At 40.3% G+C, this 16,741-nt stretch overlaps 1 protein-coding gene across 2 annotated transcripts in view; it reads right to left on the reverse strand.

Annotated features, from left to right (window-relative positions):
• Positions 1–16,741, reverse strand: part of ADHFE1 (alcohol dehydrogenase iron containing 1) — a 388,378-nt gene that overhangs the window by 306,779 nt on the left and 64,858 nt on the right. For both annotated transcript variants that reach the window (XM_078687223.1, XM_078687222.1), the window contains exons 3-4: positions 6,209–6,252; positions 6,045–6,098 (exon numbers count right to left, since the gene is read on the reverse strand). In XM_078687223.1, the coding sequence (XP_078543349.1) occupies positions 6,045–6,098; positions 6,209–6,252 (98 nt within the window). The remainder of the gene's footprint in view (positions 1–6,044; positions 6,099–6,208; positions 6,253–16,741) is intronic.

Genomic DNA, 16,741 nt, shown 5'->3' on the forward strand with positions numbered 1-16,741 from the left:
GCAGACACCAATATGACCTTCTCATAAATGTGAAAAGCTTTTTTTTTTTTTTTTTTTTTTAAACGATTTTCTGGTCATAATTTGAAAACACAACACCGGTCCTATGTAGAAGCACACCCTGTCAGTACTTAAATTAGCCAAGCGCACATGGGGGCGTATTTACAAGGCCCTTGCACCATTTTTGCATCACTTAACATGGCTATGTAACTCAAAGAAACTAAATCTAAATTTGCCAAGCACACATGGGGGCGTATTTACAAGGACCTTGCACCACGGGGAAATGTCTTAAATTAAAATGGGAAAAATAACATCAAAGTGACTCAAAGTCCTTCTAAATATGCCCCAAGCAGCCTATGAAACTCTAGCAGTACATATCAAGAAACCTAATTGACTTCAAAAAACGTTTTTAAACACATCAAGTAAAGCAATTATTCAAGCACATTCATGGGGAAGTGACTTAAAATGCCCTAACACACATGAAAGCGTATTTTTAAGGCCCTTGCACCATTTTTGCGTCACTTTTAACATGGCTATGTAACTCAAAGAAACAAAATCTAAATTTGCCAAGCACACATGGGGGCGTATTTACAAGGACCTTGCACCACGGGGAAATGACCTAAATTAAAATGGGGAAAATAACATCAAAGTGACTCAAAGGCCTTGTAAATATGCCCCAAGCAACCTATGAAACTCTAGCAGTACATATCAAGAAACCTGATTGATTTCAAAAAACGTTTTTAAACACATCAATTAAAGCAATTATTTACCCACATTCATGGGGAAGTGACTTAAAATGCCCTAACACACATGAAAGCGTATTTTTAAGGCCCTTGCACCATTTTTGCGTCACTTTTAACATGGCTATGTAACTCAAAGAAACAAAATCTATTTGTAAAACACTTGACACAAAGCAACATTTTAAATACAGAACTTTCTTCATAATTTTCTCCCTAAAGCATACTATTCTCTATCTAAATTAAATGAATCTTTTCTCACCTTAGCAAATACTTTTTGAGTTTCAAAACAGGCTCAGACACACACCAATTTTTCTTTAGCAGAGCAAAAGGTATGCACTCCAGAGGCTGCAACCAACAATGGCACAGAAATGCTGTAATTCATCACACATATCTCTCATGTCACCCAATCAAAACTCTTCCCTCACTTTTTTCAAATCAACACCCTTCCCCCCCCTGCCCTTTCTGCCTTTTTTCCATAGCAACCACCTCCTGAAAGACCTCTCATGTTTACAACTTCACACAACAATGTTTCAATTGAACTCTGAACTCTCAGTACACCTGTGTATCCAGTGCAATCTTTCATAAAATGATTTTTTCTTGACCATTCAAATTACATCTTTCTTAGAACTCATCCATGCACCCTAACTTTCTGTTTTCAGCAATCAAAATCCACCAATCACTACTACTGAATCATTAGCACACAAACTCCACATTTTTTTCATTACAAACTCCTACTGTTTCAACTGCCATTTCATACCCACACTTCATCTGACTGCAGCAGAACCTCCTCTCACCATGTTTTCTGTCTGGATTGTTGGACATAGTTACATCCACTGGGCTCAAAGGTATGCTGATAACAGAAATTTACACAACCTCAATTTACAAAATGTGGAAATCAAGTGGATTGGCCACAGAGGATTAAGATGTCACCAATTGATACCATTGGTGAAAACCTTTTTGCATTTGCCAAAACCTGACCTGTTAATTGTGCACTGTGGAGGAAATGACTTGGGCACTTTGACTGGGGTAGGTCTGGAAATGCTTTTAAAGGACACCTTTGACCAATTGATGGCACTTTTTCCTCAAACTGCCTTGGTATATTCAAATATATGCCAAAGACAGAAATGGAGGTGGTCGAACCAATTTTGTCCACAAATTGAGAAATCGAGGAAGCATGTAAATAAGTCTGTTTCAGCTTACATGAGAGACCATGGAATGGCCTCCATGTACAACAATAACTTGCGTTACTACATGCAAGATATCTACAGAGGAGATGGAGTTCACTTCTCAGATGAGGGGAACATAATTTTCATCCTGAATTTAAAACTATGTATTGGTACCTACTTATAAGTACCTAAATCTACCACAGACCCAAAAGCTCTTCTCAGAGCTACCCTAACTATGATCACTATAAACAAATTTTAAATGTAACATTTTTTTTACTAATTTTCACAATTTACGCTTTCCGGAGCGCTACCCGGTACGCGCACCGGACGCTAACCGCGGTAAATTTGAAGAAAAATGTTATTTTTTCGCACATATGGGCCTCCTCAGCCACCCTCAGAAAACCTAGGGGGTCAGGATACGTCTAACGTGCCCCCTTCTACCCATTCTGAACATTATTTGCCCTCCATCTTGTATCTCAATTCTACCGAAACACAAAATGGAGGACTCCCGTAACGCTGCCGGTTCGCGTACCGGGGCGCGCACCGGGAAGCGCTCGATTAAAAAAGGTGGGAAAGTAATTCACAGAAAACCCACTGGAGACACTTTCACCAAATATAGATTAGCTCATACTACATACCAATCCCTACCATTTTCACAAATTTGGTTGGAATTCCATTTAGCCATTTAGCCTGTAGACTTCTCTAAATACCCTGAGGTAAATTACTTCACAAAACACATCTGAAGTGTTGGAATTGACAACCAATTAAAATGTTACTTTCATTTTCTACTTTTTTTACCTGACATTTGATTGCTTATGTACCTGAATATATATAAAGAAAGAGAGGGAAACACAGCCATTTTGACTACTACTTCCTGAAGTACATTGCAAGAGCATTTTCACTGACAACTTAAACTTGTTTTTAAAAGGTAAGATGTTATTTTGAAAACTGAAGTATATTGTGCACTTTAAGTTAATATGGAAAACTTTTTCTGATAGTTATATACTATCCCTCTGTAATAGTTATAGATTTAGATAGACTTCTCTGTTATAGTTATGGATGGATTTAGGCTTGTCTTGTATAATTATGAATTTACTTAGGTTTCATCACATACACTTTTTTATATTTCTACTTCCAGTCTGATACCATACACTGCCCAAACATAAATTCACTGTTAAAAACTACCTATCTAAAATTAATCCCAACAGTGCCCTATCTCTACTGATATATATATATTTTTTATGCAAATTTCAGGCAAAATGGAAGGAGAACAAAAAGTGTCATTTGAAATTGTCCTTGCAGAGACCAATCAAGAAAACATTGAACCAAATGACATTGAATTCATGGATGAATCACGGGACCATGAACTATTACAATGTGTACAATCTGTAGATTTCCTCCTTCAAAATGAGGACATTTCAGACACTCAAATGTTGCAAGTTATGTTCACTCAAAATAAGGACATTTCGGACACTCAAATGTTGGAAGTTATGTTCACTGAAAATGACGACATTTCGGACAGTCAAACGTTAGACGTTCTATTAAATTTTGAAAAACAATCACAAAAATAAATTTATATTTAATAATCAAAAATTGTTCGAGACTTTAATCATTTTTATATGCAATTCATAAACTAGTACCAAATTGATTATAATGTAAATTCAGACTTATAGTATACTGTGCAACTTTTTTATGTTACATAGTAATTTTGCTCATAGTTACTTCCTTCTCCAACTATATTATCTCCAATGTGTATTTAACATCTCTTTATCATCTCCTGCCTCCATATTGTTTCTGCTTTCCTGACACACTATGGTATGAATTCCATATTCCACAATAACTTCTGAAACAACATGCAAGATATCTACAAAGGAGATAGTGTATATTAATTTTTTGACTCTGCATTGGTACCTACATATTGCTACTTAAATAAAAAAACGAAAAAAAAACAACAAAACGAACAATCAATAAACATACAATATTTGAAAAGTCTATCATTCTTTTTTCCTCATAGTTCGCTCCCCGGACCGCTTCCCGGTGCGCGTACCGGGCGCTCCCCACGCAAAAAAACTGATTTTTTTTTTTTGCCCCGCGGGGCCCTTTTAAAGCCTCCACATCAAACCTAGGGGGTCAGGGAGGATCTACTATGCCCCCTTATGGTCATTTCCCCCTTTGTTTTGGCCTCCTCTTGTCTCTCGATCCTACCGAGAGACAAGATGGCGGCCGCTCCGGACTGTTTAGAATGTTGACAGACACCGGAGAGCCAATCAGCTTCGCTTCGCGAAGTTCCGTTACGCGTCAGGTACGCGAACCGGAGCGCTAACCGGAGCGCTGTTACAGATATATATATTTTTTTTAACGTTAATTTATCAAAATCCACTGGAGCACATATATTGAAACCTAGCAAAGGCACATCGGGCAAACAATATCTACAATTTTGCCAAGTTTCGTGGAAATCCATTCAGCCGTTCGAGCTAAAAGTGAGTCCAACCGCCCTTTGGAAAATTGCATGGGAAAAACGCGTTTTGGGACCCCCCTTTTTTCTAGGCCCCCCTTGACGAAACCCCCCCAAACAAAATGTGCAATTTTCCTGAAAATTTCAGCCAATTCCGTCCACAAACGCCAAAGTTATTAGACATATAATTTTCAAATATCCCATAGAGAAATAATCCTATATATATATATATATATATATATATATATATATATATATATATATATATATATATATATATATATATATATATATATATATATATGTACACACACACACAAACATAATACTCTTACCTGTGAAATACATTTTCATTGTAAAGTCCTTAGGCAAATTCATGGTTACAAAAATCATTGTAAAAACTTTTGTTGTTGAGACTAATTTTTTGCCAAGGCATTGTTATAAAAAAACGCCATGGTTCCGGAATTGCGGTTAAGGCGGTTTCCTCTTATCCACAGATCCCACTCCACATTGCCCAATACCATGAGCAGCGTGCTATGCAGACTGGTTATTTTGAAAGTTATCGACAACTACAAAAATATCTCTGAAACAGCTATGGCCACCAAAATGTTACCCCCGGGTTGAGATACTTTGGTAATGTGCCAAAGCAGTGAGGTTGGTGTGGTAGGTATGAAGACTTGGCACAGCATAAACAATAGGCCACACCGTGCATTAAGTCAACACTGTGCACAGCCTTATCTAGCATAGAGACATGTCCAGTTTCATGCAGCATGTGTCTTCTATTCCTTATACTCTTCTATTTGGATGTATGGCATTCTAATACCACGCATACCATTACAACGTGATGTCAATGACATCGCATACTTTTACCAAGAGTATGCTTTTACCACGCATGCCATTACAATGCAAAGGCATGCGTGGTAAAGCTATACTTATGGTAAAAGTATGCAAGGTAAGTTACATCCCTATCCCTACACCTACACAACAAACTACTCCCACCCCTACACTACTCCAACCCAAAAACACTATCACACTACTACACTACCCACACTACTCCCACCCTTACACTACCCAAACCCACTACTACACTGCCCACACTACTCCCACCCCTACACTACCCTAAACCCTAAAACACTACTACGCTACCCACACTACTCCGACACACTACCCTAAACCCTAAAACACTACTACGCCACCCACACTACTCCCACCTCTACACTACCCTGAACCCTAAAACACTACTACGCTACCCACACTACTCCCACCCCTACACTACCTTAAACCCTAAAACACTAAAACCCGCGTTGTAATGGCTGTTTCTATTTCACTCACTAAGCATGACACATTAACTATGATGACATTCTGATGTCATTGATGGTGTCACTGGTGATCTCATATTTGATATTAGTGATGATGTCATCAATACAATAATTTGAGACCTTATCAGTGGGGTTACTGATGATGTAATTTGAGATGTCAAGTGATTTAATGTATGACATCACAAGCAGTAGGAGTGAGTTTTGATTTGCACAGCTTACCCTAACTACCAAAATGTCTGATATTTTCTATAACTAACTTAGCAATACGTTTTTAACTGGATACATTTTCTTGTGCTACAATTTTATTTTAAAGTAGTTAACATATTAAAAAGCTTTACATGGTTGTAAAATAGATGAGTTTATTTACCATTCCCACTTCCTTGGTAACATTTTCGCCATATCGAATGCTGGAAACAGCCATCTAGGAAAAAGTAGACATGAAAAAAGCCTTCAAACAAGACCATTTAAACCATGCCGAAATTAAACTAAAAAAACAGCTCCAATTGTTAAGGTTTTGTGAAGGTTGTCTACCTCAAATGCATAGTCTGTTGTCCCAGAAGTATCATTTTTAGGAGCTGCAAGACAAACACAAAATTGTCACTACAAGTCATGTAACAAACGCATCAGGGTTTCAAATAAAACAATTTGTGGCTGGAATTTAGGAGCGGCAATTCAACTGCAGTGCTGTATTAGGAGTTGCCTGCGAATCCACTCGCACGCAAACCCACACACAAACAGACTTGAGAAGCACATATTTCCTTAGAATCCTAACAAACATTTCAAATGTGTTATTAGTACTATCACACATCACATAGTTGTTAGATGAAAACACCACATTATGTACTATGCACTATTGTTTCTAAAGCCTGCCCTGTTTTATGTGGTGTGCTTTGCCCCATTATAAAATATGCACTGATGATTCTAAAATCTGCACAGTTCTAGACAGCCTTCTTGCTCCTCTACAACAGGAAAATCCAACTAGTAATAGTTCTTATTTGCCATAACTCCCCATATGCAGACTACATGGCTCCGGTTTGGCTATCTCAATGCTACATAAAGCACCAACACCAAAGTGCACCACACAATTAGCCAGTCAATATATAGTTAACAGATCCCATGGCTTGAACCCAATGAACCTCCAATATGACAAAACTGGATAACAGACACCCAATTGCATTCCCATCCAACATTTCCTACTACACAACTTTCCAGTTATACTTGTAATTTGCCTTACCAAACTGAACACACAAGACAGAACCATGATACCTCAATAATAATATTGGGGTGTCCCAGTATCATGCAGAACCTGGGGAATCAACAGTATACAGAAAGAGGTTATGCCGTGAGAGAGATCCAATTTTCACCATATTTGTCCCAGAAGTATTTGTCATTTGTAGTAATATTTATGGTCAGTAGTGTGTTTTTGTGCATCATTAATTGATAGTCATAAATTAATGAGGTCTAATTTATTTAAAAAGTAATTTCCACTCTCATAGCAAAACCATGATACCACCATGAGCATAATACAGCTGCAGATCCTTAGAGCTAGGAAAGCGTGGTCAATTCAAAGCACTTTTCCCCACCACACTAACCTAAATCATAGAACTCATAAACGTTGCCTTAAACATACTACATCACCATGCACACAGCATGGCATCATAATCATACACCTGGCTAGTGATGATTGTTTACAAACAATGTGCACAAGCAATGTACAACAGACTATGGAGTTAATCAAAAAGAGAGCCAAGTTCTTCGGCACATTCTTCCATATATATAGAGCAGTACAAATACGTTTATGTGTAGCAAACTCATTTTACTTTCATGCAAATAAAAGCAAACCATCAGTAAACTAAAAATATAAGAAACCTTTGTTTACGTGTGTTTGGGTAGCAACCACACCCAACCATTATTTGGAAATCCCAGAACTGTGAAAAAGATACCCAGTTCATGACGCCATTTTGCAGCCATGCTAGTCAAGGAAGACCGAATACAATTACTCATAACATAACATAGCAGGACCATTAAAATTAGTCCACAGGCTTTTCCAGAACAACTAATTATAGGAATGAACCAACCTGATGGATACTATCAGAAAATGTGTATACAGCAATAAAATACAATTAGAGGGTGGGTAACAGACAAATGCCACTCTCTAGATTGGGAAACATGATAAGATCTCTGGAATGGTTTTATTGGACAATGAAAGATACCAAGGCATTGTTTTTCCAAGCTAGGCAACTTCTTACTTTTATGGCCTTGAATGTTGGTTTGATATAAATATTGAACAAATGGCCTAATAGTGGCATAGCAGCTAATAATAATACATCTCCAAAATGCAATAATTGATGCTTTGGCAGACATCTTCCCAGTTCATAGTTTCCAAGGTGTCTTCCTGACCTTTCAAATACAAGCTTTATGTTCAACAATGAAAGGCAAAGGTGGAGAGTCATTACTTCTTCTAAAACATGATATGTAATTTCTCTTGAAACTTAAAAGAACAGGAGGTATGAATAGTTTAAATGGTAATCTCAGCCAACGCCATGAGGATTTGAGACTAGTCATAGCTGATGCCGGAAGGGAGAAAGATCCTTCCTGGTGTCCCTCACCAGATAAGTGCCCTTGTGGTAGCTGTAGCCAACCTGTCTGGTCTTGGCTATTCTAACACATGCCTTCTAGGGATACCTCAGAAGACCTTGGACAAACTACAGCTACCTCAGAATGTGGCTATTAGGGTGGTCTTTGAGCTGCATTGGCTCAACCATGTGACAGAGGCTCACCGCAAGTTCCCAGTGGAGGAAAGAAGTGAATTTAAGTCCTCATGCTTGGTACATCGGGGTCTTGGTGGCACTGGTGCTCCTTCCATTCAGAGCTGAATTTAGTGGTACCTGCCCTCTCCATTGCTTTTTTCAGTCTTTCACTTTAGAGCAACAGTTCCTCATTTTAGGGAGAGTCATCTAGGAGGCAGAGCTTTCTCGGTTCTGTCTCCAAACTATTTGATCCGTTTGGCGCTATCCTTTTCATGAATCATGAGTTCTTATTACTCAACTCTACTAAAGCAGTCCTTGCGGCAAGATGCCCCCAGCTGACCATACATTTAAGAGTAAATTATTTATTAAAAATTGTTCATATTGCACTTCTAAATTATTTGCTGATCAATGGGATTGAGTGAAATGCACGGAGTGAGTTTCTGACTATCCAAAAAGGGAGCCCTGGAGCTTTACACATTGGCGAAACACTCAGCTTGGAGGTGGCCACAGGTGGTAAACATCCACTTGGAGCATGCAGATGCACACACTTAAACAAAAAGAGTCTGCTGAAGCTGTAATTCCCCATTCTTCACACCCCAACCCGTGTTTTTGTTTTACGGTTCTGTTCCCACGAGTGGTGCCCTCCTCCATGTTCACGTGTGTGGTAAAATATATAAGATCAACTTTCACATGGAGATAAATGAGGGCCAGAAAGAGGACTTTTAGATTCAGCAGATCAATGAATTTAACAATGTCCTGATCTTGACTCTGGACAAGGTAAGTGTTTGGTAAAGATCCTTTGAAGACCCACAGTTAACGTTTGCAGTGAAACAAATGTGAGGAAGGAGATTCTTATTACCTATTGTTCCCTTTATGTTTCTGGAAGGATTCATTAAGGTCCTTCAACATATTCAACATTGCTGTGAGGTCACTTATAGGCTATGATGCATTATGTAAAGTCTGCATTAGTTATGGGAGATAGCTTTGACTTGTCTGTCAACAGGGACAGCAGTCTTACCTCTTGTTCCTATTGATTCTTTGGGTTTGATCTAGAGAGGTAGAAGGGGTTGGTGAACCCTGTTATGGTCCTTATCTCTATTGCTACATTTTAAAGTCCTACAGGTCCCCTGCTTACAACTCTTTAAATATAACATACTATTTGGCAAGAATGAATTTGTCAGAAAGTCAAGATGACTCATATTAAACAATCTATTTTTTCTTGGGGGACGAGTGGTGAATGTGAATCCAGGCAGGGGCTCTCATTTTACCCTCTACAGAGTCTGGGTATGGACCGGCAACTTGCAGCAAACCAATGTCCCTGATGAGTTGGGTATACCTTTGGGTGTGCATTATATAGACCATTTATCAATACATGTCTTTGTCGTACCTCAAATTGACCTTGTAATGACTCAACTGGAATAAGCTAATTTTCTGGGCCTCTGGTTTGAGCTCCCCACAGATTACCAGCCATGCTCCTGGTGTTCGATCAGTGATCTTTGCCCTACTGTCTCCATATGTCAGAAAAATGGTCTATCGCCCTCTCTATTTATCTATCTATCTTTCTCCCTCCCTCTAGCTATCTATCGCCCTCACTCAATCTATCTATCTATCGCACCACCACAGCATGACTCAGGGGCACCACAGCATGACTCAGGGGCACCACAGCATGACTCAGGGGCACCACAGCATGACTCAGGGGCACCACAACATCACTATGTGCTACCACAGCATCACTGAACACCACAGCATCACTCGTCGCTACCACAGCATCAATCTGTGCAACCATTCAACAACTGGTTCAAATATGTTCTCTCAATGTTTCAAGCTTTATTACAAATGTCACAAAAAGATGTTAATATTTCATTTCTGTTCTTGGATTTTCGTCACAATAAAATACACTGAACATAATCTTCACAAAAGTTATTTACAAAAGTTTAAGCTATTGCCATTATAAATTACAATAACTTTTATTTAAGTATTAATTATTTAAAAAAATTAAAAGTCATTGTTATTTGTAATATCAATACACCTAAGTCACGTAAATACAAAACATGTTGCATTACAAATGCTATAGGTGTCACATTTGCAAAAGTTAAAAGTATTGGCATTGTAAATGACAAAGCTATTAATTTCGCTATTTTCAAAACCAACACATAAATAAAAAATGTGTCATTTACAAGACCAATAGCTCAAACTTTCCTAATGCGAGACCTATTGCATTGCAAATGCTTGTTATTTACAATCCAGCGAGATGGTTTAAAACAATTTTTAATACTGTACTTATTCCTTAAAGGCCTTCTCTCAAAATCTAAAGGGACAGGATGCCTCTCTGCTGCCCCCTCAAAGTTTGTTTTAATTCATTTCCACAACAGCGCCAATATTTCAAAGTACTCTTATGGGCAGTCGTGACTCCTCCTTTTATCACTCGCATGGGAAAGCCGCCACTCATTCTTTTATCCCTTCATCACCACATGCCTTAGGTTTCATACCCTTTCATGGGGCAGTCGCTGCTCCTTCTTTCATCACTCCATCACCACTGCCTTAACTTTCATACCCGCAGGTCCCTCTTTTATCACCCCCTCAGACCGGTTCTTGTTAACTTTTGTGTTCATACGGCTCACCGTGGCACCTGGTTGCATGATTTTTATTTTATTTAAACACTTCGGCACGCCTTCGCAGTCGCCATTTACATAACTTGAATTCCAGGGAGCCGTACACATTTAACAGCCACTTCAGTGTCCGTAGGAGAGGAAGCGGCGGTAAGCCGCATAAAATAAGCTATATTTATGAGGCACTAACAGAAGCTCTTAAAGCAGCAGTCTCTGTCTGTTCTTTGTAAATAGGACATTCATCAGCAAGGCACTCACAGGCACTCCTACGCTAGCTGTCTCTGTATGGTGCAAAAACACCCTTGGTTAACTGAACAGCACAGCAGCAACAAAATGTTTTGGCCAGGTCTTCAGACCTTTATCTAATCTTCCCACAGCTGTCGAACTTGATTGAATGTTAGCATCTTACTACTGCATACAACCCTTCCCCCCCGCCATCGAACTCCAGGACATCGTGCATTTTTACTTATACCTGCAAGCACCCACCAAGTGTGTTTGGAATATCTGAAGTCCTTCATCTAATCTCCCCGCAGCTGTATGCAGCTGTATAACTTGGTGGAATATTAGCGTCTTACTCCTGCATACAACCCTTCCCCCGTCATCGAACTCCTGGACATCCTACATTTTTATTTATACCTGCAAGCCCCGCAAAGTGTTTTTGGAATCTTCAGACCTTTATCTAATCTCCGCGCAGCTGTATAACTTGGTGGAATGTTAGCGTCTTATTACTGCATACAACCCTTTCCCCGTCATAGAACTCCTGGACATCGTGCACTTTTATTTATACCTGCAAGCACCCACCAAGTGTGTTCGGAATATCTTCAGTCCTTGATCCAATCTCCCCGCAGCTATAGAACTTGTTGGAATGTTGGCGTACATCCCGTCAAACTCCCGGACATCGTGTATTTTTATTAATTTCTGCACAGCCCATGCAAAAGATTCATCAACTAGGTACTAACAGGCTCTCTTAAAGCAGCAGTTTCTGTAATGTCATTTGGTCTCATGGGTGTACAAGGAAGACAATATTCCCAAACTCTTCTAAGTAGATATACGCCAGAAACAGTGGTGCAATTTTAAGTGTTTCAAATCGGATGTGGGGCGTTGCTTTAGAGTTTTTTTTTTTACTTAAAAGGTTTCAAACCACAAATGTCGATCAACTCCCAGACGATGGTGTGGTACTGAAATTCTGGACCCGTGTCATAAACATAGTCGTATCATGACGATTTTGGTATCAGCAGACCGAGAATGACTAGTATACTATATACAAGTATTTTCGGCGTATTCGAGTGGCGACATCACCCTGAAATCAGGGATTCCGTTCCGAACCCTCGGGTTCCATTTTGTATACAGCAGCCATTTTGTGGTTGCCCTCACATAGGCCGATGAATAAGGCCGACCAGGTCCATGGACACGTACACCTTTTGCTGACTCCTGTGTGACCTGGGCAAACTGACTCCGTTGCCTAAAGCCAAACCTGCTCAGCCTGTTTCCTTCCCAGTGGCCGATCGAGATTAGGGATCAAGCCACAACATGCCATAAACTCTCTATTGCATACAACTATGTCTAATCTTACACACACCTGTCTCTGTTCCTTTCTTTATGGCCTGCTTTACGATGAGGAGGTGCCCATTTTTATTAGGGGTCCGTCCGATATCTGATGAAAAGTGTTGGACCTTACCTGGTAATTGATTGTGGGCTGGACAAACTGAAAATGGGCTTGTCATCATGAATCTGCTTTTCTTTGTCGTAGAAATATGTGAATGGTCAACTGTAAAATAAGGAATGTTTGCCTAAAGCATAATATTTTGTATAAAAAGGAATGGCTGGCTTTGTAAGATTGAGCAGTCTCCTGAGAACATACACCGTGTTGTACTTCTAGGATACCGGTTACTGGCTGCAGCCAATAAATTCGATCTTTGACTTCACCAAGAATACTCTGTGTTTCTGTAGTCTGAGACAGGAGAACTCGAAATCTTTGGGTGTGTCCCCTGGCACCGCTGGGTTCTTAAAAACCCGGTACTTCATTGGCATCATTAATATTCCTGAGATAGATTGTGTTATAGACCACTCTGAAGTGAAATTGTATGAACTGACATTTAGTACATAGGTTTGTTTGTCAAATTCCATATTGGTTGCAAAAATACTAGTTGGAAAGTGTAAAATATTGTTTTGCAACCGGTATTTATTACGCCTGGCCCGTAGTTATTTTCCTATGTTACTCTTTACTTCAGCATTCTTCCTATACACCTTTAGTCTCTGTTAAAAGAGATCATTTGAGGTGTTATTTGGTACATTTACTTATTTCTTACTCATTAGTAAAGAGCATTCAGCATATTTTACAGAAACATTGACTTAAGTTAACCAGTCCCATCAGTGTCTTCAAGCATATTACAGTATTTCTGTCATTGATAGACATGTTGCCAAGAGCAGCTAGCCTTATAAAAGGCACTTAACATAAATTAAATATGAACACAGCGGACGCTAAAAGTGACTATATCACAGTCATAGCCATTTTACTTTCCAAGGGTTCTCTTAAATTATTTGTTTCAGATCATGCCAGGATAAAAGGATTAGCCTTTCTTTCTATCCATAATCTATATAGAGGATCATAGTTTGTGTATCTTGCTTTGCTATCCTTATTACAAAGCATACAATGTATATTTTACCAGACTGGTACCAGACTATGTTGAAAGGCTACATCTGTCAGACCATCTTGTGTTACTATAGTAAAATAAGGAATGTTTGCCTAAAGCATAATATTTTGTGTAAAAAGGAATGGCTGGCTTTGTAAGATTGAGCAGTCTCCTGAGAACATACACCATGTTGTACTTCTAGGATACCTGTTACTGGCTGCAGCCAATAAATTCGATCTTTGACTTCACCAAGAAGACTCTGTGTTTCTGTAGTCTGAGACAGGAGAACTCTAAGTCTTTGGTTGTGTCCCCTGGCACCGCTGGGTTCTTAAAAACCCGGTACTTCATTTGGCGCCCAACGTGGGGCGATTTCAGCGGTACCGGTCTAAGCCAGAGGTTCGTGAGGAGCTTCGTGTGAAATTCTGGAGGAAGGCCAACCACTTCATCGACCCCTGTATGTCGTCGTGGTCCGAAAGTCTTTGCTGTGAGGTTCCCCGCTTTCCGACGGCTACGAAGGACTGCTGCCCTGACTATCGCCCTGTCTTGGACCCTTTGATGATTTGTAGAGCGAGACAATAGACGAGTCTTCTGGTGACATCATCGACACCTCAGTTAAGTACGAGTGGAGCATCTCCCAGTCCTTAGGTTTTGGGTATCCCCTTGGGATCTTTGATTTGGAACTTGCAAGTACCAAAGCCGAGGGACTCGTGTATTCACGAGACTATCGTATTCGATAATCCTTTGAAGTTTGAAGTTAGACTAGAGAGCGAAGATGCCTGGTCTTAGCAGACTTGGAAATTTGTTTTGTCTTGGTTGTAATAGGGATTCCCGATTGGAGGACTCGTGTCCGGTTTCTCCAATTGGAACTCCAACCTATGAACTCTATGTGAAGCATGGCGTGGGCCCCATCACATATAATTAAGTATGGATCCGATAAACCAGGAAAGATGGTGTTTTAAAGTGGCCCCAATATGGTAGCTACGACACCGAGATTTTAGATAATTTAGAGGTTAGACTTTTTAAGAAGAAAGCCCGGCCGGCGATGTTTGACTCTTTCCGCCTATGGCGAAAGGAAGCCAAACAGAAAGAAATTAAATTAGCAAAGAAAAATAAAAGAGAAAAGGGTATCTCGATAATGCAAGCTGCTATGCAGTATAGAGATAACGAAGAAGAGCAAGCAAGTGAGCAGTTGCACAGGCAACGTAAAATGGCAATTGATAAATGCTACCCAGTTTTGCCGCCTCTCCAGCAAGATGCAGCAAAGGAGCTCGAGAAAGATCCTTTAATGTCACATTTGTTAAGTTCGCCACCCCCCTATGCGCAGAGTGCTACAGCACCTCCGCAACCTTTAGTTGTGCAACCCTCGGTTGTTGTGCCTCAGGTTCTTCCACAGCCGCCAGCTCCTCTTCAGTTGGCTCCTACTCCTCTGGTGCAGCCTCCTCAAGGGCCGCTGACTTTGCCACCTGCTCCACCTGTACTTCCTACGACTTTGCCTACTGTATTGACTAATTCCCCCGATATTCCTTCTGATACTGCCTCTGCCTCTGCATCTGCCTTGTCTCATTCTGTTTTTTCTCCTGTTCTTTTGTCGACTTCTCCTTCTGTTCGACAAAGAATGACTGATACTGTTGCTAGTCTTCTGTCTCCCTTCTTTGTGGCATCAAGTATGACCCCGGTTTCAACACGCAAACAGTTGCGTAGTCAATTACCCGATTCTAGAGATCGGGAGATATTGGATCATTTGGCGCATAAATGGGTTACCGACCCCACAAGATATGAGCTAGAGTCCGTTATGGATGTTTTCCGCCAATGGGAAGCACCGAAGCAGAGATATGTTTTTGAGAAAATGTGTGTTTTTCTTTGTGAAGAATTGGAGGATAATGATTTGGAATCCAATCCGCCTGATTTGTGCAGTGTACGGTTCGAGTTTGCAAAAGGCACGATTGTAGGTTCCGATGTAGAGAAAGCAGTTGCGACATTATTATCGTTTAGGAGTGAGGGTATTTCTCAACCGTTGTTTGAGCCTGATCCTTCTGTTAGGAGGAAAGTGAGACAATATCCAATGAGAGAAGTTCCCCCAGTTTGGAGGGAAGGGGACCCAAACGTTAATCCAGCCATTCCGCCACACTTTCAGCGTGTTTGGGTACATGTTCCATGGAAAAGAGCGGAAGTTTTGGCTCTTAAGCAGACTTTGCCTGATCCCCGCAAAAATCCTGCAGGGTATTATAAGGAATTATCACAGACTGCAGACTCATGTATTATGAATTTAGCTGATATAGACATGTTGTTTGGAAATGTGGTTCCACAGCCTTTATGGGGATTGATCCGTCATACGGATCATGTGCAAGAGTTAGGTGATTCATGGGTTAATATCGCTGCTGCAGATGGCCGACAAATTGGTGGTGCTAAACCTGAGCCTTTAGTTGCAGACCTTCCTGGTAGGATTGTTACGTACATGAAGACTTTATTGCCTGCAATGCGTGTGAATTGGGATAAATTGTCTGCATGTAAGCAGAAGAAAGATGAAACCGTGTCCGATTTCTTCACCAGGTTTGAAGAGACGTTTATCGACCACAGCGGTCAAGATATGAGTACAGAAGGTGGTCAAAGGTTGTTCGTTGACAAGTTTGTGCACAATTTGCTTCCCGAATTGTGTAAGAAATTGAAAGATTCAGAGAGTTCTTGGGCCGTTTCCTCCTCAGCACAGATATTGGCTACTGCACAGTACTACGAAAATAGGGATAACGATGAGAAGGATAGAGCAGACAAGAAAACTAAAGAGTTAAAGACGAAGGTTCTTTTGCAGCAGGCGTATCCGCCTCGTGGTGGTCAGCGTGACTATCAGCAACCTCAACAGTTTCAGAGAAACTCGCAAAGGTTCGAGTATCCTCAACAGCGTGCTCTGGTAGGTCCCAATCAGTGTTCATATTGTAAGGAAGAGGGTCATTTCAAATATAGTTGCCCTATTTTGTTACAACGTATGAATGGTGTCCCTAGCGCAAGAGGTCGAGGTGTTCCACAAGCACCTAGAGGTAGGGGATGTGGAAATTTCCCCCAGAACACGCGTCCCTT

Source organism: Lissotriton helveticus, chromosome 4_1 (genome assembly GCF_964261635.1).
Source record: "Lissotriton helveticus chromosome 4_1, aLisHel1.1, whole genome shotgun sequence".
NCBI lineage: Eukaryota > Metazoa > Chordata > Amphibia > Caudata > Salamandridae > Lissotriton > Lissotriton helveticus.